At 38.4% G+C, this 24,857-nt stretch overlaps 1 protein-coding gene across 1 annotated transcript; it reads right to left on the reverse strand.

Annotated features, from left to right (window-relative positions):
• Window positions 1–3,060: 3,060 nt before the first annotated feature.
• Window positions 3,061–24,207, reverse strand: st7l (suppression of tumorigenicity 7 like). The gene is made up of 15 exons (XM_061726761.1): window positions 24,039–24,207; window positions 23,626–23,708; window positions 20,237–20,396; window positions 20,105–20,159; window positions 19,831–19,946; window positions 19,570–19,648; window positions 19,211–19,299; window positions 18,964–19,064; window positions 18,760–18,874; window positions 18,586–18,658; window positions 18,390–18,492; window positions 7,406–7,556; window positions 7,163–7,255; window positions 6,926–7,065; window positions 3,061–4,734 (listed from the first exon to the last, which is right to left on the reverse strand). The coding sequence occupies exons 1-15, from the start codon at window positions 24,205–24,207 to the stop codon at window positions 4,639–4,641; spliced, it is 1,623 nt and encodes a 540-aa protein (XP_061582745.1). The 3' UTR covers window positions 3,061–4,638.
• Between the last annotated feature and the right edge of the window lie 650 nt (window positions 24,208–24,857).

Below are 24,857 nucleotides of genomic sequence, written 5' to 3' on the forward strand. Positions count from 1 at the left end.
TAAGCTTACAGTTTTTAAGTCCCCACTCTATGTTTAATGTTCTGATGTCTTAAAGTCACTCAGCCAGCTCACATGGATTGGATTTAGTATGTAAATGTGCAGAGCTGATATTTGTTCTTTGGGCACTGCTTTACTTCCCTTAATGTATTCACTGTCGAGAGCGAAACTGTGAAAAACCCTCAATATACACATGAGTCCTTATTTTATTTTGGTTCTATTTTTGCTTCTGTCCTCATTTAAATCGGCAATGGAGCTATTTTCCCTCATAAGCTTCAGACTTCAGACCCATAAAAGTCAGACTAAGCTCGTTAAGTAATGATAAATTCACTAGCAATCCACCTGGTGTCCAATGGGACAGATCATTCTTAATGTACCCGTCAGAAACTGCTTTGAAAATAAAAAGGTTTTTCATGTCAGACTCACTAACGGATAACAGCAGGAATCAGGAACAGTGAACAAAACCCAGGGCTGCACAAGGCAATAGATAAATAAATAAATAAATAAAAACAGAACAGAGAAGATTGTATGATAGTCATGAACTGTAAAGTCTGTTGCATGGTATTGTGAATTAACAAGTAGGCAAAGAATTATAAACAGAAACAATATGTACTTCTGCACTGTAAACAGGATTTTCTGATCATCATAATTTAGAGGCAGCATCCTAAAAGAGTATAAATCCGGGTACAAAAAATAAATAAAAGAAGTGCAGCAAGTACGGAAGAGTATTAGGGCCAGGCAGGAGAAAAATGAAAATAATATTTCAGAAGAGGAAAAGTTTTTTTTCATTATGCACTTCGAGAAAAAAGTCGAAATGTCGAGAAAAAAGTCAAAATTTCATGAATAAAGTTGAAATGTTGAGGAAAAAAGGCGAAATGACTTTGACTTTATTCTTGAAATTTTATTTCAACATTAATCTCGAGATTTCGACTTTTTTCTCGACATTTCGACTTTTTTCTCAAAATTGTACTTCAACATTAATCTTGACATTTTGACTTTTTTCTCGAAGTGCACAATAAAAAAAAATCTTCCCCTCTCAAATATTTTTTCTCCTGCATGGCCCTAATACTCCTCCGTAAACAAGAGATCTCTGATTTGATTTGAATTTTGTTTGAGGACAACTGAGATCAAGTTAACCTTCATCTGCAGATTAAACCACTGACACACTGACAGGGCAGGAGGGTTTAATGGGTCACGTGACTTTCTTAAGGGACATAGGTGGAACTCTGTCTAAAATCAGCCCCTACTCACTACATAGTGCCCTATGTGGATGCAGCTTTTACTGCTGTCTGGATATGCAGAGATCTTACAGTGCACTCAATGTATCCCACAATGCATCCTGAAAAGTAGAACCTGCAGTCCCTCCATTAGCCACGTTCTCACAACAGAGAGCCTGTTACAGTTAGAAAGACTGCACAACACTTACCGTGCACTGTTGGAGTCCTGAGGTCTTTACGGCCAAATTGGCCGATACAACGACAGCAAAATCAGTCGATGATTGATGTGCAACGATGTTCAGTTCCAGAAGCAAGTGTTTTGGGAACTGACTGATAAAATAGCCTTTCTTGTTTTAAATTGATATATTGGGTTTTAATGTAGAAATGCAGCCATTAAAAAGTGATACATTTATGCGTGGAACAAAAAATAATGATGTGAGCAACTGATAACTCATTCAAAGTATTGCAAATATCCAGATTCTTCAGTCACAAGGGCCTCAGTGAAACGTGGACAGACACAATACAGTAAATGTGGGTTAAGTGTATCTGTCCCTTGTTTTCAGGAGTGCAACTCTTGCCACAGCATGTGACCTTCAGGAACACAGTTGGCTCCGATCCCAGAGCCTTCAGTGATTCATCTAACTCACAAGCTTACTTTGTTGGCTGCAGCCTGTTTAAACCTCTTATTTACTGGGTCAACTCTCATAACTGTTTCTTTTCTTGTACACTACGCCACCCCGGCACTTTCTTACTGGTGCATTTACACCCGATTATTTCTATGTTTCAATTTTCTTCCTGCCCTACCAGCTGCGCTGGTCACAAATGGTGCATATGTTTTTATCACAAAAAAGAATCAATCAAAAGCTGCCGAGTATACTCTGTTCGTATCAAGTTTGTCCCTTCATCTTTGTACTTTCATGTTTTCACTGATACTCTGACGTTGAGGCTCTGTCTCTGCCATGGAGGTCGGGGGAGCATTTCATGTTTCAACATGCCCCCTGGAACTTAGTTACTGCACTGAGAGCAAACACTTGACGTGCCGTCAACAAAGATTTTCATTACAGCTGCTCACCACTCACTCATGCATAAACCAAAGAGGACGACTACGGCATCAGTAGTTCACTTGGGGGGAAAAAAAAGCATCTGCTAATGCTAGAAGAGCGGTAAAATCACAACAGTGGGTTTTTATAGCACTATCAAGGCGACAGCACGATGCAAACATCCCCGGGGCTTGAGCATGGTGCAGTCTCAGAAATACACTCAACACTTTATTAGATATACCAGGTATACCTAATTAAGTGGCCCTGGGCCGTGACTGTATGTAATTACCGTATTGAATCTCCAGGAAATGTATTTATGCTTTATTTTTCTGTTTTGGCTTTCTGTGAAGTGTTTTGTTACTGTGAACCTATTCCACCATAATTATATTGTATGACAACTATTAACTTTCAAGATGCTTTATAATAAAATGACTTAACATAAGAACTGTACACAAACATATGAACTAATTGCCAGAAAAGTAAACTCAAAGATTGTCTGGGTCCCACAGATTCCCAAAAGTCTCTCCTTTCATCCTCCTACTTTTCTTTTTTTTTTTTTGAGAACACAATGAAACAACTTTTAGACACGATTCCACGTCTGCTTTCTCACTTTCCTCCCGTAGTTTTAGTCCTCCTCCCAAAAGAGGGCGTGTTTATCCTGAGGAGAAAGGAGTGTCGTTACTCATCTATAAACAAGCCCTTATAGAGGCTCAAAGGGGGATCTTATCCACCATCTCATCCACCTTTGTCGTATCATCAAAAACCACTGTCCTGTAGGTAAGAAAGCATCACACGTGCACAGAGACTGCACTGAAAGAGCATTTTATTGTACATTTAGCTGTCAGACCCCTCCAAAGGCAGTCAGCGCTGTTCATATATGTTCTCCTGTCCTCAGCACACCACAGCTAGACATTGTTATTTTATTGTAATTTCAACAAGCCAGAGTGGAATAAAAAAAAAACAAGTACTTCTTGTATTTTTGAGAAGATCCATGTAACTGACATCATCCATGAGACTGAAATAACTGGCACAGTACGAGAAGACAATGACCTAATCTCAAACCTGTTTCCCTTTTTTTTCTTTAAATTGTATCTATTTCAATCCAAAAATGATGCTGATACTGTTTAATAGTGCATCTTTAATCAAACTGAGTAGACCTGTAACTAAACTTCACATGAACACTGCAGCTAGAATCAAAGTCAATTAGATATGCAGTTAGCAGCACTGCAGTTATTTAGTAATGTGATGTACTAAAGTGTCATTTTTATATTGTCACATTTTATTTGCTTTTTTTGAGCAAAAAAGGTATTAATACTCTGAATACCCAGACACATGAGCTTAAGATTGTTCTGGTCTCTGATAATGTAACAACTTTCAAAAATCACAATCTGTAAAAGTAAATTTCACTGGATATAAATGCTATAAAACTCGTCATGTAATTAATTGTTGGGATGAGGTGACATCACAATATTACGGCACATCTATCGGGAATGGGTGGTGTTATAGTTTAATTAGTCATGCATTTTAAACATTAGATGCTATTACACCACTTCTCACTGACTGGGACAGAATAAAAAAAAAAAAAACTATGACATTTAAATGTGTAATTGTTTTGGAAAGCTCTTACAGTATCTGCATTCGTCATGGAAATGTCAGCTTTTTTTGTAAAACAGAGATGAGTGAATGTCAGTGGAACGAGGCAACGTTTCCGGTTCTGGTAACAACTGCTGCACTGCAGATGTGTTATATATATACTGCATCCATCTAGAGGCTGTAAATCAAACTTCCTCTTTCATGAAGTCTCGGACTCTTAAATCTGAATTAAATCTAAAGGGGCCCTGATGGATAACAGACTGAAAGATATAAATACGTTTTTGACTCGACAAGAGAGAAACGGCAAAGCTGCACCTGAACATATTGTATGAAATCAGTTGAGAGTACTGAAAAGATCAGTAAAAGCATTGCAGGTTGCAATGTTTACAGTTTTTTTTGTGATCAAACAAAGAGCAACCCTCCAATTTTTACAGTCTGGCTCGTGTAAACTGTATTTCTTCTTTCAAATTTTTGCCATGCTAACATGGCGACAAGTGAATGACCCTGTGAAGTAGTTGGCCAGTATTCACCAAATGTGTTCTTGGAAAAACTCTGGCAGCTGGAACAGTGTGGGAGAGCATCTGAGGAGTGCTATTGCTGTGTTGATACAACCTCAGCCAACATAATCAATAACAATGCAGCAAGTGGACAGCCATGCTGAAGACAGGAGACTATGGCGCTTTTTGTCCCAGAAACTGGAGTTGTGTTGGTGTTTATGAGTGTTTGCGTCGTGTTTGTGTGTGCGTGTGTTTTCGTGTGTGTTTGTGCGTGTTAAGAGACAGAGACGGGGGTCAGATCCGAGTCAGCTGGTGCCAAAAACTGGACGGCATGAAGTTTTCCATCTTGTCTGCGAAGAAGCCCAGTGGTGCAAAGAGTGTGCTGAAGAACTGGAAGAGCAGAAACAACCATTAGCTTTGTGTCAGCAGAACTTGTCGATCACATTTTAACACTCTTGCGGTGCGTCCGAAATGCCATTCTAAACAGTACAGGACTGTCTCAGAAAATTAGAATATTGTGATAAAGTTCTTTATTTTCTGTAATGCAATTAAAAAAACAAAAATGTCATACATTCTGGATTCATTACAAATCAACTGAAATATTGCAAGCCTTTTATTATTTTAATATTGCTGATTATGGCTTACATCTTAAGATTCCCAGAATATTCAAATTTTTTGAGATAGGATATTTGAGTTTTCTTAAGCTGTAAGCCATGATCAGCATTTTTGTTTTTGTAATTGCAATACGGGAAATCACAATATTTTTAATTTTCTGAGACAGTCCTGTATATACTCAAAACGTATACTTAAGTTCAGCCCACTTTTGAGTAAATATCAGTAGTATGCATTAATTCGGACGTACTACTCAGAGCGCACACGTCACTTCCTGCCGTTGGGAGGGGGAGTTGTTACCATGGTAACAACTCCTGTCACAGCAGCAGTAGCAGCGCAACGCTCAGCTCTTTCCTGTTTATCCTGGCCCAAACAAGATGACATTATATAATATTATTTTATATGAATATTATAATATTAATATTATATAATAATATTATTATACTTATGACATATACGTCTCTACGCAGCACCTAGCAACCAAACACCGCTGCATTGCATTGTGGGAAGTTTCTGCTTAGCTAGTGTCCATCAATCCACACTAATAAATTTCTCCGGAATGAGTATGGATAGTGCATACTATTGAGTACGTACTAATGTTTCGGACGCACTAAAAAATCTCACATACTGTTTTTGCTACTCATTAGGGTGGAAGTATGGAATTTCGGACGCAGCTTCAGGCTTTTAAAATATTTGTCATGTAGGTAATTAAAAATGTAATACAGGAAATGAAACCAGACTTTTCAGAAACACAAAAAGAAGAACTAGATCCTTTCATCCAGAGTTTCGCTTTTAAACTCTTGGCACCAAATTTCAAAAGGACCGTCTACAGTTGACACATCCCTACACACAAACTGAAAACTTTCTCTGGTACAGTGTAATATCAAAATATAAGAACGTTTCAATCACTGACCAAAAAAAATAGTGAAATCCAAATATAATTATGATCATTTTGACTAAAAGATACAATAACTTAATTGCTCATGTGTATGTAACTACCAGCTCAGTGCACATAAACTTAGATCTAACATTAAACTTGGATTCACAATGAATTAGTCTAGTTAAGTGTACAATAACATGGAATATGTGTAGTTTATTACTGAATTGACTTGAGGTGTCCTTGAGATGTGGGTGTTTTTAATCCTGCTAGACAAGTGCACTTTGAGTACTCTTGGATGCAGTTTCATATACGAAACATATCACGCAGCTCTGTTTTCCATAAATAAAGGAAGTGCAAACAGCACAGCCACCAGGGTCTCGTGTTGCAGATGAAATGAAATCTGTTTTACGTCAGAAAGCAGTGAAAAACCTCCGTGTTCTTCTCTCAGCGATTCCATGCTTTCCATCTGAACATTACACAAACCAGGCTCGCCGGGCGTGTAGTAAAAGTCCAAACTGCGCCCAATCTTTCTCATAACAAAAGGAAGAGGACTAGATGTTCTCTGTGACCTTGTTTTTGCTACGGGCCAAATCAGTCTTAGTAAAGACAGACCTAATAAACAATCTGACAATAAACCAAAGATTAGCCGCATTGCAGAGAGAAGCAACCAGGCTAAAGACCAAAGAGGCAACATTTCCCGTGTAGATAAACAGAAGAGAAAGCTGTTTAAGGCAGCGTGCTTGCTGTGGCTTCATGCTTGCACTGTTCAGCTGTTGTCACTCATAGCGTAAGGTAGAGAGTACAAAGCATTTTGAGGAAAAAAAAAAAACAAAAAAAAACTTTACAGGCCTTTTTTCCATGAGCAAACAGTTTCGCTGACAGTGATAGAAGACAGATGTTAAAAGGCTGAAAGGTTTGAGTTACAAGACAATATGCATTTTGGAAAGAACAGACCAAAAGCATGTTGTCCAGATAAATAAGGAAGTAAATAAATAAATTAAGGAGGAATGACTTACAGAGTTGACTAAATAATGATTAGGAGGGCTAGCTGAATTAAGATTTGGTAATACAAGCCAATAATATACTTACTGCTTTGGCAAAAACACCCATGAGCTCAGGGAACTGATGTGTGAGCATGGCCAGCATGGCAGTGAAAGAGCAAAGGCCCGCTGTGAAGAGTATGAAGAAGGGAAGCTCTTTCTTTGGGTATACAGACACCTCGTGGAACGCTAGGCCAGATGAGTGGGGAAAACAAACAGGGACAAAAAGATATCGTCAGAAATGGTGCGAGTCAACACCTTAATGTGAGGTTCAAATGGTACATACAGGGCAGTAGTTCCCTATCTGCTGTTTCTGTGCATCCTGGGTAGGGATAAAACAAGTGACCCTTCTCCAGTGGGTAAGGAATTATCCGAAAGGCTGTAAAGGCAAAGATGAAAAAACACAAACTTGGCATCTCAGATCGTAAAAATAAAAAGTGACATTGTCATAAAAGCCTGCCGATAATGTTCTCCCTGTAACATGGAGAATAAGTGGTGATAAAGTAGAGGAGATAAAGTTGCTACATACTGCCCTCCCAGGTGCAGTGTAGTAGGTTTAAGGCTCCTTCTGCTCTCTTCCAGTGCTGCAGGTGGAAGAAAGCGTATGCTACTGCCTCACTGTCACCCCTCTTCAAGATGTGCTCTGGAGGCAGGATCAGACTCTTCATCTCTAATAAGTACTGCAGAAAGACAGATGGGGAAAAAGCAACCGTTATCATAGTTATCCTGCGTAGCACCTCTTTGTGGCCTAATTGTCCTAATTGTTCCGTTTGTCCGTCTGGCTTTATAACTGGGATCAATCACTAAAGAACATGAACACAGACAAGTTAAATGCACACTACAGTCCTACAACTAAACAGCTAAGATGTTGAGTAGGATGTAAAGAAAAGACTGAATTGGTATGCAATTGATTTCAGTTTTTGTATTTTCAATGAAAATGGTTCAAAAATAACATCAAATCCTGAGAATGACATATGTTCCTCATTTATTTAAAGAAATATCAAATTTGATGCCAAAAAACGAGTACAGGGACACCTATACCACAGTTTTGCACCATCTGTTTAACATGTAATCATTTAGGAACCATTAAGTTGACATGCTGCAATTTAAAAAGCAAAATCAGCTGAAGCAACTTTATCACTTTGATTCTCAGACTAATGCGCAAATGCTGTTGTAAGTCAAGCAAAAACTGGTTTGCTCAAATGAAAATTACCTCTTCTTAGAAAAAATAAGCATAATCAAGGCACACTCCTCTCAACGTTGTTAAAAAGTCATTGTGGAGATGGAAGTTTATGGCTCTCTTTAATTTCTGCTTTTAAACCATTTAAATTTTTAATGCATTTAAAAAAAACATATTTTTATGTACAGCACTTTACATTTTCTTGTACATGAAATGTGCTATACAAATAAACTTGCCTTGGCAGTTCCTTGATGAAATATCTTAAAAACACAGGTGATGCTGCGTTACCCAACACACCCAAATGCTTGTGAAAAGTGCCAAATTCAACAGGACTTGAGAAAGTATTTTTTAGTATAATGAGAAGTCATCAGCTCCTTGCTTAAATTATTTTCAAGTGTGCTCATTTGAGCTTGTTTTCTTCTTCAAATGTCTGCTTTGGCGCAGCTTACTTCCATTTAACACCATCTTTTCATTTGTCAGTCACCACTTTACTTACTCATTCCTGTTGTGTAACTCCCTTGACTCATTTTCTGCAGACTAAATATATTTTCATCATGCGAGTTATTTGTTGAGAGCTTTATTTTGCAATTTTTCAAGGTGGGAGGGAAAGGCTCTCCAACATCCCCCTCTCTGCCCTCAAGCTGACGGAGATTTGCATTTTGGAAATCTTGTCTCTTTCCCTCAGAGAGCATACAGAACAATTCGATGGGGTCTGGTCTAAATGGACTCGGTATGTAAAACGTATATGGTCTGATTTCATCTGAATCTAATTTGTGACAACCTGCCACATTCAGCTGTATTTTTCTCTCCTTTCTGTGTGTTTGGACACTCATATGAAGTAAGCGCTTAGCTCTGTTTTTCTTATGTCAGGCTGGATGATTTAAGAAAAAGAATTCAACAAAAATGTAAAATCTTGGAAAAGAACGTGGACAAAGGCCTTCAGACTTTTAGCATTCATCTTTTCTAATTGTCAGTGGGAAAACGCCGCCCAACAATGGATGCAGAGTTGTTAAAATGGCCACATTATTCAGACTTCTAGCAATTTTAGTTTAATCTTTGGTAACATTAGAAGCTCTGTACCTCTGTTATTTCAGATTGACGATTGCATGAAGAGACCTTCCCAGTGGCAGAGAGGATTCTGACACAGCGTACATTTACTGTTATCTCGTGAACGTATTCAAGTGTCTTGTGAGCAGTCAAATTAGCGTAAGCAAACATCTGCTCACGTGTGTGAGGATAATTCACCACTACAACAAAGTATACATGTCAAGAAACATAAAACCATTAAATGGCCTATTTAAAGGAGACCTATTATGGCATCTAATACCTATTTTAAACAGGCCTTGAATGTCTTAAAAACAAGCTTTGATTTTTTTTTGCTAAATAAATTAGAAATCCAGCCTCTGAGCCATGTCTTTATCATCAGATTCTCTAACCTCATTATCTATGAGGGATTCTGAGGCCCCGTTTAAACATAGCAAAAAAGGTGGCGTTTTCATGCGTTTTGGCCGTTCGTTTACACGAAAACGAAGCTCAAAGTCACAAAAAACGATAATTTCTGAAAACTCCGGCCAAAGTGGAGATTTGCAAAAACTCCGTCTTCACGTTTGCTTGTAAACGGAGGGAAACGGACATTTAGGCTTCAGAACGTCACATTATGCCACAGAAACGTCACCACACTGCAAAAACTCAAGATCTTAACAAGAATATTTGTCTTATTTCTAGTTAAAATGTTAAATTTTTTGTCAAAAAAATCTCATTACACTTAAAACAAGAGTCATCACTGGAAAAAAGTGAAAATTTACTTGAAACGGGTGAAAATTGTCAAATAAGTTATTTATCTGGTGATGACTCTTGTTTTAAGTGTAATGAGTTTTTTTTGACAAAAAATTTGACATTTTAACTAGAAAGAAGACAAATATTCCTGGTAAGATTTTGAGTTTTTGCAATGCAGCGTCATGTGTGCGACCTGTGTTTACAATTTGTTTGGTCACCGTCAATAGTTTCTTGTATTTTATATTCTAACGTCACACTTAGTAACTCTACTTCTCTGTCACTCCAAACGAAAGACTCGTTCATCTTGGAAGTAACTGGAAGTTACACGTGTCATTTGTTGATGTTTTTTTCCAGGATTCTGATTGGCTAGCATGACTTTATGCTTCTCGTTACACTGCCCCCTGTAGGTTTGGCTGCTCATAGCACCTTAACAGCGTATTTAGCTCCCGTCGTTACGTAACGACGGGAGTAGAATCTGAACGGCTCGTAGATCCACATCACACTGGACGGCTCATCCGGGCGGCTGTACAGACACTGCAGAATTTGGTTGCTTTCCTCCTTCTCTGAGTTGGCAGGCTGAGGGGAGACCACTTTATATATGTTAAAGCAAGAAAAAATGTGTTTTTCCTAATAGGTCTCCTTTAATGTTGTATTTAATGAATGAACATTGTCACACTTTGTTTCTTGCTTAAAATCTAAATTTCAAAATATATAAAAAAAAAAAACCCAACAAAATGTAAAAACAGAACAGACAAGTCCATCTGAAATTAAGAAAATTGCTATAAAATAACTTTTTTAACCATTGCCGCTTTGTTCAACAACAAAAACATTGAAGTATTTAAGTATTTTCAGGCACATACACCTGGCGTAGCTACTGAAGTGGCCGCTGTGTGCATCTCCGTGAGGGCCGGTGTGGCGGGGGACTGTGTTAAACAAAACCCCTGTGCAGGGATGGGGCCCCCCGGGCTGCATTCCCAGGCGGCCAGCTTCACAGCGCTCCGGATCCCTGGACTGACACTTTGGGAAGGTTACCCCACAGTTAATCCCGTCTAATCCCTTCCACGGTCACAAGCTCAGCCAGCCAGCCGGACCTTGCTGCTTCACCCATCTTCCCCTGTCTGTCTCCACCCTTTGCCCTCCTGGGCCGCCGTCTACCCAGGCGCATCCGTGTTTTTCTCAAGCTCACATACGTCAGCCCGCCACACAAGAAGCTTGGCTTCTACTTCCCCGGACATAAGAACAACAAATGAACAGGACATGTGAACACATCCACTTCCCTTGCAATCTGTAATTAAATTAGCAAATTCTATTTCCAACTTTCCATAACGGAGAAGACTTATTTCTGTAGTAACTATTCAAAGCTTACATACACCGATTAGATGTTAAATAAAGCTTTATGATAATAGGTAATACATTTCACCTGAATTAAGGCTCCTTCCACCAGTCACACACAAGCATTATTTTTCAAACTGTGTTCCAAAATAAAAACTATCTTCTGCCAGATTACTATTTTGCTGTATAAAAACAATATCCATCTAGATCAGGGGTCGGCAACCCGTGGCTCTAGAGCTCTTTAGCGCCGCCCTTGTGGCTACCTGGAGCTTTTTCAAAAATGTTTGACCTTTTTTTCCCCCTTTTTTCCTTTTTTTTCTTCCTTTTTAATCTCGACATTTCAACTTTTTTCTCAACATTTCAACTTTTTTCACGAAGTTTTGAGTATTTCCTCGACATTTAAACTTTTTTCTCAACATTTTGACTTTTTTCTCGAGATTGTACTTCAACATTAATCTCGACATTTCGACTTTTTTCTCGACATTTCGACTTTTTTCTCAACATTTCGACTTTTTTCTCGACATTTCGACTTTTTTCTCGAAGTGCATAATGAAAAAAAAAATCTTCCCCCAGTTATAACTAATATAGATACATACAGCATGTGTTGCCTTCATTTTAAGGCTTATAAAAGACTTTTCATTTTTTGCAGCTCCAGACATATTTGTTTTTTGCGTTTTTGGTCCAATATGGCTCTTTCAACATTTTGGGTTGCCGACCCCTGATCTAGATCACCTGTAAACGAATACTACATAACTACTCAACAACACCGGTCACATAAATGCCAATCTAAACAAGGAGCAGCAAGCCGGTGGTTTATTGCAATCCGAAATCTGAGGAATCGGGCGATGATGAGCAGTGTATACTTGGGACACAGTTCCAAAAGTCTACATTCTTCACGTCTTCATCCATAGACTGCAAACTGAATTACTGAGAAATCTCCTTTGAAGGAGTTTTCAGGGAGGTGGGGGGGTATTCTGTCCCCTAAAACAGCATTTGTGTGTGGATGAAAGGGTGAACATCATTTTTACATTTAGCCTCCAGAGTCCAGTCTTTAGTCTTCATCATTAGACACTAAGGTCGTTTATTTATTATTGCATATTCTTATCTTATACAGGCAGACATTTTGCAACTTTACAACTGCATTCTCTCCCTCACACGACCCCCTCACATTCCTCATTAAAAGCTAAATAAGGCAGGCATTAGGGATGGGCGGTATAGACTAAAAAAGTGTATCACGATAATTTCTGGCATTTATCCCGATAACGATAAAAATGACGATAAAAAAAATACCAATTCAACTCCACCTTTGTAACTATAACTCTATCTCGCTCTCAGATCCGCCATGTTTGTTACACAAAAACGTCATCAACGGGAATTTTTCTTTCTTTCTTTCTTTCTTTCTTTCTTTCTGGCTCCTTTCTTTCTTTCTGGCTCCTTTCTTTCTTTCTTTCTTTCTTTCTTTCTTTCTGGCTCCTTTCTTTCTTTCTTTCTTTCTTTCTTTCTTTCTTTCTTTCTTTCTTTCTTTCTTTCTTTCTTTCTTTCTTTCTTTCTTTCTTTCTTTCTTTCTTTCTTTCTTTCTGGCTCCTTTCTTTCTTTCTTTCTTTCTGGCTCCTTTCTTTCTTTCTGGCTCGCTCCTTCCTTTCTTTCTTTCTGGCTCGCTCCTTCCTTTCTTTCTTTCTTTCTGGCTCGCTCCTTCCTTTCTTTCTTTCTGGCTCGCTCCTTCCTTTCTTTCTTTCTGGCTCGCTCCTTCCTTTCTTTCTTTCTGGCTCGCTCCTTCCTTTCTTTCTTTCTGGCTCGCTCCTTCCTTTCTTTCTTTCTGGCTCGCTCGCTCCTTCCTTTCTTTCTGGCTCGCTCGCTCCTTCCTTTCTTTCTGGCTCGCTCGCTCCTTCCTTTCTTTCTGGCTCGCTCGCTCCTTCCTTTCTTTCTGGCTCGCTCGCTCCTTCCTTTCTTTCTGGCTCGCTCGCTCGCTCGCTCCTTCCTTTCTTTCTGGCTCGCTCGCTCGCTCGCTCCTTCCTTTCTTTCTGGCTCGCTCGCTCGCTCGCTCCTTCCTTTCTTTCTGGCTCGCTCGCTCGCTCGCTCCTTCCTTTCTTTCTGGCTCGCTCGCTCGCTCGCTCCTTCCTTTCTTTCTGGCTCGCTCGCTCGCTCGCTCCTTCCTTTCTTTCTGGCTCGCTCGCTCGCTCGCTCCTTCCTTTCTTTCTGGCTCGCTCGCTCGCTCGCTCCTTCCTTTCTTTCTGGCTCGCTCGCTCGCTCGCTCCTTCCTTTCTTTCTGGCTCGCTCGCTCGCTCGCTCCTTCCTTTCTTTCTGGCTCGCTCGCTCGCTCGCTCCTTCCTTTCTTTCTGGCTCGCTCGCTCGCTCGCTCCTTCCTTTCTTTCTGGCTCGCTCGCTCGCTCGCTCCTTCCTTTCTTTCTGGCTCGCTCGCTCGCTCGCTCCTTCCTTCCTTCCTTCCTTCCTTCCTTCCTTCCTTCCTTCCTTCCTTCCTTCCTTCCTTCCTTCCTTCCTTCCTTCCTTCCTTCCTTCCTTCCTTCCTTCCTTCCTTCCTTCCTTCCTTCCTTCCTTCCTTCCTTCCTTCCTTCCTTCCTTCCTTCCTTCCTTCCTTCCTTCCTTCCTTCCTTCCTTCCTTCCTTCCTTCCTTCCTTCCTTCCTTCCTTCCTTCCTTCCTTCCTTCCTTCCTTCCTTCCTTCCTTCCTTCCTTCCTTCCTTCCTTCCTTCCTTCCTTCCTTCCTTCCTTCCTTCCTTCCTTCCTTCCTTCCTTCCTTCCTTCCTTCCTTCCTTCCTTCCTTCCTTCCTTCCTTCCTTCCTTCCTTCCTTCCTTCCTTCCTTCCTTCCTTCCTTCCTTCCTTCCTTCCTTCCTTCCTTCCTTCCTTCCTTCCTTCCTTCCTTCCTTCCTTCCTTCCTTCCTTCCTTCCTTCCTTCCTTCCTGACGGTTTATCGTGAATGGTAAAATATCGCCCATTCCTATCAGGCAACAACTGAAATAAAACAAAAAACACAACAAAAACCTCTACAAAGTTCATAGTTACCATCTTAAGTAAACCAGAACAAAACGTTGCTCCATTTGCCATCAGCAAATTCTTACAAGAAGACATTCAGAAGCCGTTCTTTTTCCCTTCTCCCTGCGTACAATATCAGCTCTGCTCAATCTCTGCTCAAACCATCACTTAACTGTGATTTATCCATCACCAAGGAACTCAGCTGCAGAGCACAGTGCAACTGCTTTTCAATTTATGCAATTCATTCACAAAGAGAGGAATTACATACATAAAACATGTAGGAAACTTTGATAAAATCTGCACAAGACAAGTTGTTCTTTGGCAACAACTACATTTATACAACAACAATTACATTTATATCTCTTCCATCATATTAATCTGAGGCTGGGAATGAGCAGACAGTAAATAGTCAACAAGTAGGTCTAGGTCTCCTGTGTTTCAAGATTAACCATTTAGAGCGGCCGGCTGCTCAGCTGTCCTTCATTGCATGCCATGGCATTAAACCTGGTGACACCTCTGTCACCCACCCCCTCCACATCCCTGTTCCGAGCTCTGCCTCTCCATTCCCCGTCGCCTCTTTGATGAAGGGATTGAGTTTCATGTGTTCTCCTTTTATCCCTGAGCAGTCATAAGCCCAGAGCATAACTCATAAGCTTCCCTCTGATTCTAATCTGTGGCACTTGCTTCTCACTATGAGGCGCACAGGCAACAATTGCACCGGTTTTTTGTAGTTGCTTGTGATTGTTGCACAAACACATGTACAGTGGTACAAGACAAACAAGAAAAAAAATAATTATAAAACTTTAGTAAACAGTTTGAGTCCTGCCATCTACTCTATAAACGTATACAAGAGAAAAGTTAGTAGAAAATTCATAGCACTGCTCTAAAATAGGCAAATCTTTAACTGTGGAGCAAATCCTGTTTCTTTGTTGTCCAAATCAAACCTCATCAATCATCATTCCAAACGAACCCAGCACTGTTTTCTGTCTCAATTTACAAACCAAATAGCCAATTTCAGAGGTACACCACGGAAAACTCTGCGTTTGTTAGGCCTGACAGGCAATCTAGATGAGAAAATGTCAACCAGTATGGGGTGAAATAAAATACTGCTCTCCTAAATTGAGTAAACTAGGAAGATGAAGGAGACTGAGTCGCTACAAATGTGTTAGATGACCATATATTAACCAAGGAGATTGTAAATGTTAAGCAGAACACTTAAACAGCTATCCAAGCATTTGGAAAACTGTCAAGTTTCTTAAATTCTAGCTGGTACAAAGGGTAACGGGAATGGACGGACAGATGGAGAAATGAGTCGTGAGGAAAAGGAAGTCACGTGGAAGGAGAGTGTGCAGTGAAACAGATATGTGTGTGGATCTGGGTCTAGTTTGTGTGTATATTGCATCATGAACAATCTGAATGAACTCTAGTGATGCAGTCGAGCATGATATTGAAGTATAATCAACTTGGCAAATTTAATAAACACACTCGCACACCACTTAATGTAGCATTTAATGGTCAAACTAACAATGTTCATGAGCAGCCCACGATTTCAAGGCTGCCGTTGGCTTTTTGGTTTCAAATGAACTGAGGTGCTTGAAGCTTCTCGGTATCACAAAGTCAGCCTGTCAGTAGTTGGCTATCTCCTTCTGTCCAAACTGGACTGTTCTCTGCAGGGATGGTACAGAGAACATTCATTCTACTTAGCGGGGTCCATTGTTAGCCATTGTTTTCTGGAACAATACTCTTTCAATAGCTGAGACTAAAGTGGAAATGTTTGGTTGTAATACAGAGTGCCACCAAATAAATCATAATAACTGTCACGCAGAGTTATGGAATTGTGATCCTTTGGGCTTATTTGCAGCCTCAAGACCTGATCATCTTGCAATCATTGACTTAACCATAAACTCATCTTAATGCCCAAGTATTTTTTGAATCAAATGTGAGATTATTTGTCCAACAGATTCTAATTTTAAGACCTGATAAAGACCAGGGGCCGGATTCACAAAACATTCTTAAGAAAAATCTTCTCAAGTGTTTTTTCTTAAACTCAGTCTTAAGAAGAATAAAGAGAAGAATTCATATTCTCCAAAAAAGTTGTGCTAAAAGTTCAACTTTCTTCTTAAGTTTCTTCTTAAGAAAAAACTTAAGAATAAATGGTATTCTTGAAATAAAAGTTATTTGTTCTTGACTTTTTTCTTAACTTTAAGACAACCTTGACCTGTTTTAAAATGTCTTCTGTGAAAAGGTAATAATAATAATAATAATAATAATAATAATAATAATAAGCCTCTAATATCACCTTTTTCAACACATTTTAGACAAGTTTAGACTAGTAGGTCATAGTTTGAGGATATACTTTGTAATTAATTACACAAAGAGCCTGTTAACTGTTTGTTAGCATGTTAGTTAGCGTGGTAGTTCATTATTATTAATTTTCCCCAATAGTATTTTTTTTTCGCACATTCATCTCATCCACCATAACCTCAAGCTCCTGCCTTGAAAAGTTCCTGCATCTCTTTTTTTCCTTCTCCATGTTTAGTGAGTGACTGAAGGTTAAGACGCAAACTACCTGTATAAATATTGTTTGTTGGCGCGTGCAATGCAATGACATATTTTAAGAAGTTCTTAAGTAGGAAAAATAAGAATAAAAATAAGAAATTCGTAAGAAATTACAGTTCTTAAGAAAATATTGAGGAATTGCACTTAAGAACTTTCTTATGAACTTCTTAATTTTAGATCTTAAGACATTTCTTAAGATTGTTCTTAAGAACATATTGGTGAATCCGGCCCCAGATTATTGTTTTCATGCACTGATATTCAAAAGAATATCTAAAGAGGGTATTGTTTCCTCTACATGTGAGTGTAAATGCATGGAAGGATGGTTTTATGCATATTATGAACAAGAGTCATGATTCTAGGAACAATATTCGAGTTTAGTGTTCATATGGATTCCTCTAAAGAATTCTGTAGCCTCAATTGTTTAGGGAAACTACAGATACACCCGTAAGTCAGACAGACTTTTTTGGGACAAAACACCATGCATTGCCCACCTAAAAAGGTCAGGGTCACATGTGAACACTACGATCAGACATGGTCAAATCTTCTCAAATACTGCATCTTCATGCCTGATGCTCTGCAATGAGAGCCTTTGGTATGAAACAAATCCCTGAGTTCATGTCTGAAAGACGATCGCTCAAATAATCCATCATAAAGAATGAGTTGGTTTTTTTGTATGTTTTTTTTTTTAATGCCATTTGCCTATTTAACTTATTTCAAAGAGGTCATTTTGAAAAAAGTTGGCAATGCTAGTCATGTCTGGCTCAAGCGGGATGAGAAAGGATAAAGTAACATGAGAGGGTAAGAAACAGAATGAGGGTACGTGATGAGAGGAGAGAAGACGGCCGCCTCTGGGCAAGACAGGGAGGGAGCAGCTGGAAAGACACTGAAGATGAGGGCCCTCACTTTAAAATCAAAGCCCGGATCAAAGTACTGGCTGTCATCTCCCACATCCACACATAAACACACTGATTATCTTTCCCTCTCTTAGAAAGTCTCTGAAACGAAACAAAACCACAGTACAAAGCCTAAACTGGGACAACTGGTTGTGTTTTAATCTGTGTGTGCGTGTGTGTGTGTGTGTGTGTGTGTGTGTGTGTGTGTGTGTGTGTGTGTGTGTGTGTGTGTGTGTGTGTGTGTGTGTGTGTGTGTGTGTGTGTGTTAGTGACATCTAATCTATGGAACTGATGAGAAAGGCCAGTGAGATATCCAGGTGTAGTTCAATGTTTTCCTTGGTTAAAATATTTGATTTGATTGATATTTGATAGATCTCCTCTAGCTATGGTTTGGCAATACTTGAACCATTATATAAAATTTAACAGATTTTGGTGGCACTATTTTAAAGCAATCAGTTGACAAGTGTAAATACAGCCATAACATATTTAAAATACCACCAATATTAATAAAAAAACAAATATATGAATAACATAAATGTAATACGGACACATCTGTAGGAAGAATTATACATGTACACGTGACTTTTTTAGTGTAAGAGCCCACACTGACACCTCCTGGTGAGCCAGGAGTATGTCTGTAAAGTAACTTCAGGTGATGGAAGTGGTGAAAATTTAAAACAAATACGGATTTTAATACAGGATGTAAAAGGATGGATAACTGTCAAGGCAAGGTAACGCCCTGTAAATGGTCTGGAAGCTACTATTAAGGTAATAATAACTGACCTTTGGCACATGTGGATTGAACTCAACAGCTCTGTGTATGGCTTCCACAGCATTCATTTCTGCTGTGCTTAGACCCCGCCTGGAAGCTGCTTCTGGAGAGAACCTAAGACAACACGGCTCATATGAAATGCTGCTGCAGAAAACAAACGTTCTTCTTTTCTCTTTCTCTTATAATTGATATAAAAACAGAACATACTTATCTGAAACAGCCCGTGCTTTCAACAGTGCAGATGTATAACATATAGTTGCTGATTTTGGCAAGCTGATGTCTGAAATGGAGGAAAACATACTTTAACTGTGACATAAGTCACGCATATTATCATATACCTTGAGAAAAATCTGAAATTCAACATTTTTAGTAAGGTCTTACCATCATATTTTGCGAGGACTGCTTGGACATCAGCATATGCCTGGAGCTCAAGAAGTGCTTCCAAGAGGTTTTCATGTATATTTAACATTCCCAACAATGGGAACTCTTTCATCAACTGCAATGACATCGAAAAGTAAAGTGTCATTGTCTTCAGTGCAGTAAATAGATTGTGTCTGCTAGTAACTGTGTCCGTAAGGAACTCACATCTCTCATCATTTTCACTGCTTCTTTGATCCGTCCCAGCTTGCGTGCACACATGGCCAGTCTACGTTTGATGTACACTAGCAAGTTGATATCTTTTCCAGCTATGCATCACAAATATGAAAAATGAGGCATTACTGACCACACAACAAAGTGACAAAAAATATGCATTGGATGCAGCAGTTTCTCTTTTCCTTGTTACTTATATATGTGATTCTAGCACGTAATGTATATTTAAACCCATCCTTACCAATAGTTAATGCTTTTTTAAAGAGTCGTTCCGCTTCTGTGATGGTTGTAGCTTCTTCTTCTGCTAAAAGTACATATGCAGCAGCACATCTGTAAACATGCACACAAAAAGTTAAAACAGAACAAGGAAAATAGTTAAGAAGAAACTACACTATCTTTAAGTTTTAGTGCTTTTTAAAAAAAAATATATATCTTTTATAAATACTGCTGTGCAGTAATTTGTCCATAAAGACATATTCTGATATATTTTAATATATGAAAACATTCTTTCAGCAGTCGTTAAATATTCTTGGAAATGCCACCCACGTAATAAGAAAACCTTCAGATGTATGCTGTGAGTAAGAGTGCAGTATAACTCACTCATGGTTAATTTCTATGGCCTGGTACGCAGCTCTGATCCTAGCTTGAGGATTTCTTTCTCTCCACGCTTTCTGCATCACTGTGAAAAAAAGAACTCAGATTGTTTTGTATTGTTAATTTAATCCCAGGGTTCTGACTTGTAAAATCACTGCTCCACTGATCCATGACATTAGAACACAGTTTGGCAATATGTTGCATTCTGAATCATTTTTCACTGATGATCTTGAGCAGGCAGGTTTATATCACAGTAGGTTAACTCACCCGCATCCTCTGGTCTTAACTGCTGAGTGTCTCCTGTGAAGAATGTCTGATGATCTTGAGCGGACAGATTCATGTCATAGTAAGTCAAAGGTTCTTTCCCAGTGACCCAGGTGTACCTGTAGAGTAAAGAATATCACTTGAGTCATAGAACAGCGAATGAATGTTATTGCCTCAAAGATTAACAAAAAAAAAAAATGCCTCATCTTTAATTACAACTTTTAATTGTTTTAAATGCAACAAAAGATTTGAATGACTCCACCAAAACCATGCATACCTGTTGTATTCTGCACCTCTGAAAAGATTCAAAGGGTTCCTCCATACCTTGCATTCTACCGAAAGGAGGATATGTTGTTAGGGGATACTGAATCAGGAATAGTATTGCTGTTTGGACCACTCATGTATTTACCAGAGACGCTCGGTCGAGGTTCTGCATCTCCGTTAACTGAAGAGAACAGACCAGTCGTAGAACTGCTCTCCACTCCACCCAGCAGAGGTCGCAGGTGACTCACGGACACTTGTTCAATGAACGACGTCCCATATTTACGAAAATACCACCACTCAAATATCTATTGTGAAGACAAACATGACATCATACTTGAAAAACATAAGACAACAACTACTGAGTTATTGTAGGAGCAAACCAGTTCAAGAATTTGGTCGTTTAGTGGCTTTTTTTTTTTTTTTTTTTTTTTTTTTTTTAAATAGACAGCACTAGTAAACGCTTGAAACCATAGAGACCATAACCTTAAGACCATAGAGAGCGAAACTACCGGAGTCAAATTCCTTGTTGGACAATGTTCGAACCTGGCCAATAAAGATGATTCTGATTCTGAAAATGTTTGTCTCAATAAAAAAAAAAACGGACACATCTGTGTTGTTATGCCAGTGACACTACACCTTTTGTTTAACCAATTTCTTATTAACATTTATTAAATTTTCCTTTAAGTCAAGCAAATGTGTGCCACATTTGTTATTTTTGAAGTATTATAGCAAACCTGGCCTGCCTTATTTTCAAAAAATTCAGCATCAAACACAGAAAAAATAACAGTCCACCTCTTGTGATTATATCAGCAAAGTAGCGTTCCTAAAAATGTTACCCTTCAAATTTTCAATTCTCAAATGCTCAAACTGCTCAAAATGCCACAAAATTTAAATGACCAGATGTCATAGAAGCTACAATGACAAAGAACATAAGAAATAGGCTGGTGTTTTTTTTTTTTTAATCTTCAATGACCATCATCATTTCTATTGTCTGCTGGCTATAATTAGTCCATATTTTACATTACATGTCACCTTCTTGTTGGAATAAACATCACAAACATATAGGGTAAACTGGATCACTGATTTTGAATCATTTTTCAAGCACAGCATCATTTTTAGAATGAAAAAAACCACAAACAAATAATGACACACACACAACTACTTAAAATGATTTTTTCCCCTGTCACTACCTTTTGCATGCCTCACATTTGCCTTAAATTAAGAAAGTATTGAATTACTGTGCAGGTCACTAAACTTTTAGCACAGGTGATGGACTGTAAGTGTGATGCGATAATTTCCCAAGGCACACTATTGTGCTGCAGCCCAGTGTTTAAAAAACATTACTTAGATTAATCATAACTTTTCTCCTATTCCTATTCTCCTTAATTTAAGAACCAACACATCAGATAAACAACTAGTGCATGCAATTCTGGACATACTTCAGTAATTTCAGATTGCTTCATTACTGTAAACAATGAATCGACATAACTTGACCGCATTATTTTGTGATTATATCAGCAAATTAGCGTTCTTAAAAATGTTACCCTTCAACTTTTAGACACCCAATTTTTTTTTGAGCATTTCAAACTGCTCAAAATGCCATAAAATTGAAATGACCAGATGCCATAGATGTCTGCTGGCTAAAATTAGTCCATATTCTACATTACATGTCACCGTCTTGTTGGAATAAACATCACAAACATATAGGGTAATCTGGATCACTGATTTTGAATCATTTTTCAAGCACAGAATAATTTTTAGAATAAAGAAAAACACAAACAAATCATGACACACACAACTACTCAAAATGATTTTTCCCCCTGTCACTACCTCACAATTGCCTTAAATTAAGAAAGTATTGAATTACTGTACAGGTCACTAAACTTTTAGCATAGGTGATGGACTGTAAGTGTGATGCGATAATTTCCCAAGGCACACTATTGTGCTGCAGCCCAGTGTTTGAAAAACATTACTTAGATAAATCATAAATTAGCTTGACACTTTTTAAGTCAGTGACTTATTCTCCTTAATTTAAGAACCAGCACATCAGATAAACAATTAGTGCATGCGATTCTGGACATACTTCAGTAATTTCAGATTGCCTCATTACTGTAAACAATGAATCGACATAACTTGACCGCATTATTTTGTGATTATATCAGCAAACTAGCGTTCCTAAAAATGTTACCCTTCAACTTTTAGACACCCAATTTTTTTTTGAGCATTTCAAACTGCTCAAAATGCCATAAAATTGAAATGACCAGATGTCATAGATGCCTGCATAGATTGTCTGCTGGCTAAAATTAGTCCATATTCTACATTACATCATGTCACCTTCTTGTTGGAATAAACATTACAAACATATAGGGTAAACTGGATCAGTGATTTTGAATCATTTTTCAAGCACAGCATAATTTTTAGAATACAAAAAAACACAAACAAATCATGACACACACAAGTACTCAAAATTATTTTCCCCCTGTCACTACCTTTTGCATTGCCTTAAATTAAGAAAGTATTGAATTACTGTGCAGGTCACTAAACTTTTAGCACAGGTGATGGACTGTAAGTGTGATGCGATAATTTCCCAAGGCACACTATTGTGAGGCAGCCCAGTGTTTGAAAAACATGACTTAGATTAATCATAAATTAGCTTGAGACACATTTTAAGTCAGTGACTTATTCTCCCTCATTTGAACAACTAGTGCATGCGATTCTGGACATACTTCAGTAATTTCAGATTGCTTCATTACTGTAAACAATGAATCCACAGAACTTGACCGCATTATTTTGTGATTATATCAGCAAAGTAGCATTCCTAAAAATGTTACCCTTCAACTTTTAGACACCCAATTTTTTTTTGATACTTTCAATTCTCAAATTGCTCAAAATGCCATAAACTTTTTGCACAGGTGATGGACTGTGATGTGATAATTTCCCAAGGCACACTATTGTGCTGCAGCCCAGTGTTTGAAAAACATTAGATTAATCATAAATTAGCTTGAGACATTTTTTAAGTCAGTGACTAATCATACATTTTCTCCTATTCCTATTCTCCTTAATTTAAGAACCAACACATCAGATAAACTAGTGCAGTGTTTCTCAATCCTGGTCCTCGAGTACCACTGTCCTGCATGTTTTAGATGCTACCCTGCTTCAGCACACCGTGATACAAGTACCTGTGTCATCAACAGAACTGTGCAGACCTTGGTGACAAGCTAATTAGGACCTTTAATTAGAATCAGGTGTGTTGGTGCAGGGAAACATCTAAAACATGCAGGACAGTGGTACTCGAGGACCAGGATTGAGAAGCACTGAACTAGTGCATGCGATTCTGGACACACTTCAGGAATTTCAGATTGCTTCATTATTGTAAACAATGAATCCACAGAACTTTACTGCATTATTTTGTGTCCCTAAAGTTGCATTTATTAAGCGGTGGAAGTTCAACTACTGCAAAAAAAGGAGACTGTCTGGATTCATGAATGTTTCCTGCAGAGAGAGAAGGTAATAATAACTGAGATGAAAACTCACAAGGATCAATCCAGAGATGAGAGAGGAAGTTCCAGTGAGAGCCACATAGAATTTGGGCGTGAGTGTATTCAAAAACATTGAGGCTGAAAGCAAAGAACACAGCAACACTTCAGAATAATCACAACAGATCTGAAAACATCAAGTACAAGTAACAAGCCGTTTCAACGTGAGGGAGCATCACTGCTCTCTCTTAAATTAACTACTAAATAAACTACTTAATTTCAAGTGCAATTAACACCAGTGCAGGTTTGAAAGAGAGAAGGACAACATCGGCTGTGAAAGCGTGTTTGAACAGGCTGATTTTAGCAGGAAAGCAGGGTTTATTCGCGCCTCCATCACTCAGGTGAGCAGCTGTCAAACTAGCGGCTCCCGGAGCTACACAGGCTAACGAGCTAGCGCCCGCCTTAATTCACCTGAAGTAAGAGTTTCCTGCAGTTTCAGCGGACTCCACAGCACGTATAACATGATCAGCACCATGCCGAACCATATGAAGCACACATAAGTCCATGACCAAGAGAGCCAAGACTTCAGTTTCTCTGTGAATCTGAGAGTTTGGGGATTACTGCCGGTGGAGTCCTCCATGTTTCTCCGGATGTCTGTAAACAGACGAGTCACGTGACCAGGAAGCCCGTGTCCTAGAATAAAATAAAATAAAATAAAGTAAAATATGTAAAATAAAATAAAGTAAAATGAAGTAAAATAAAATAAAATAAAGTAAAATGAAGTAAAATAAAATAAAATGACTAGTGCACCTTTTAGGTGCACTAATGATTAAGGAACCCTAAATGACAAATATAATCATGTCAACTATAGTGTAGCATAGCTGATAGAATATATACAAACAAATTGTAAATGTATTCATCTTACAACAAATATTAGGTCTCCAGACATGTTAATGTTTAGAAAACACTTTCAGTTACACTTTCTTTGAAATGAGTTCTAAGAATGTCCATTTATGCACTGATAAATAGTCTAAAACCATAAAATAATTTATAAACATGCCAAAAAGTAATATTCTCCCACGTCAATAATAATAAAATAACTTGTGCGCCCTTGTGGTGCACTATTGATTTTAGGGAACTTAAGGAAACCTAAATGACAAATATAACCATGTCAACTACAGCGTAGCATAACTGATAAAATATATACAAACACAAATTGTAAATGTATACATCTTGCAACAAATATTAGGTTAGGTTAATGTTTAGAAAACACTTTCAGTTACACTTTCT

This window comes from Cololabis saira, chromosome 8 (assembly GCF_033807715.1).
Source record: "Cololabis saira isolate AMF1-May2022 chromosome 8, fColSai1.1, whole genome shotgun sequence".
NCBI classification, from domain to species: domain Eukaryota; kingdom Metazoa; phylum Chordata; class Actinopteri; order Beloniformes; family Belonidae; genus Cololabis; species Cololabis saira.

What these genes read in the sequence shown, in the direction of transcription:
- st7l (XM_061726761.1), bottom strand. Translation starts at nt 24,207, where the DNA reads ATGGAGGACTCCACCGGCAGTAATCCCCAAACTCTCAGATTCACAGAG. An exon ending in GCCATAGAAATTAACCATGA is followed by an intron (nt 19,300 to 19,569) that starts GTGAGTTATACT and finishes GCATGTTTACAG; the next exon opens with ATGTGCTGCTGCATATGTAC. An exon ending in TGGGTGTTTTTGCCAAAGCA is followed by an intron (nt 4,735 to 6,925) that starts GTAAGTATATTA and finishes CTGCTCTTCCAG; the next exon opens with TTCTTCAGCACACTCTTTGC.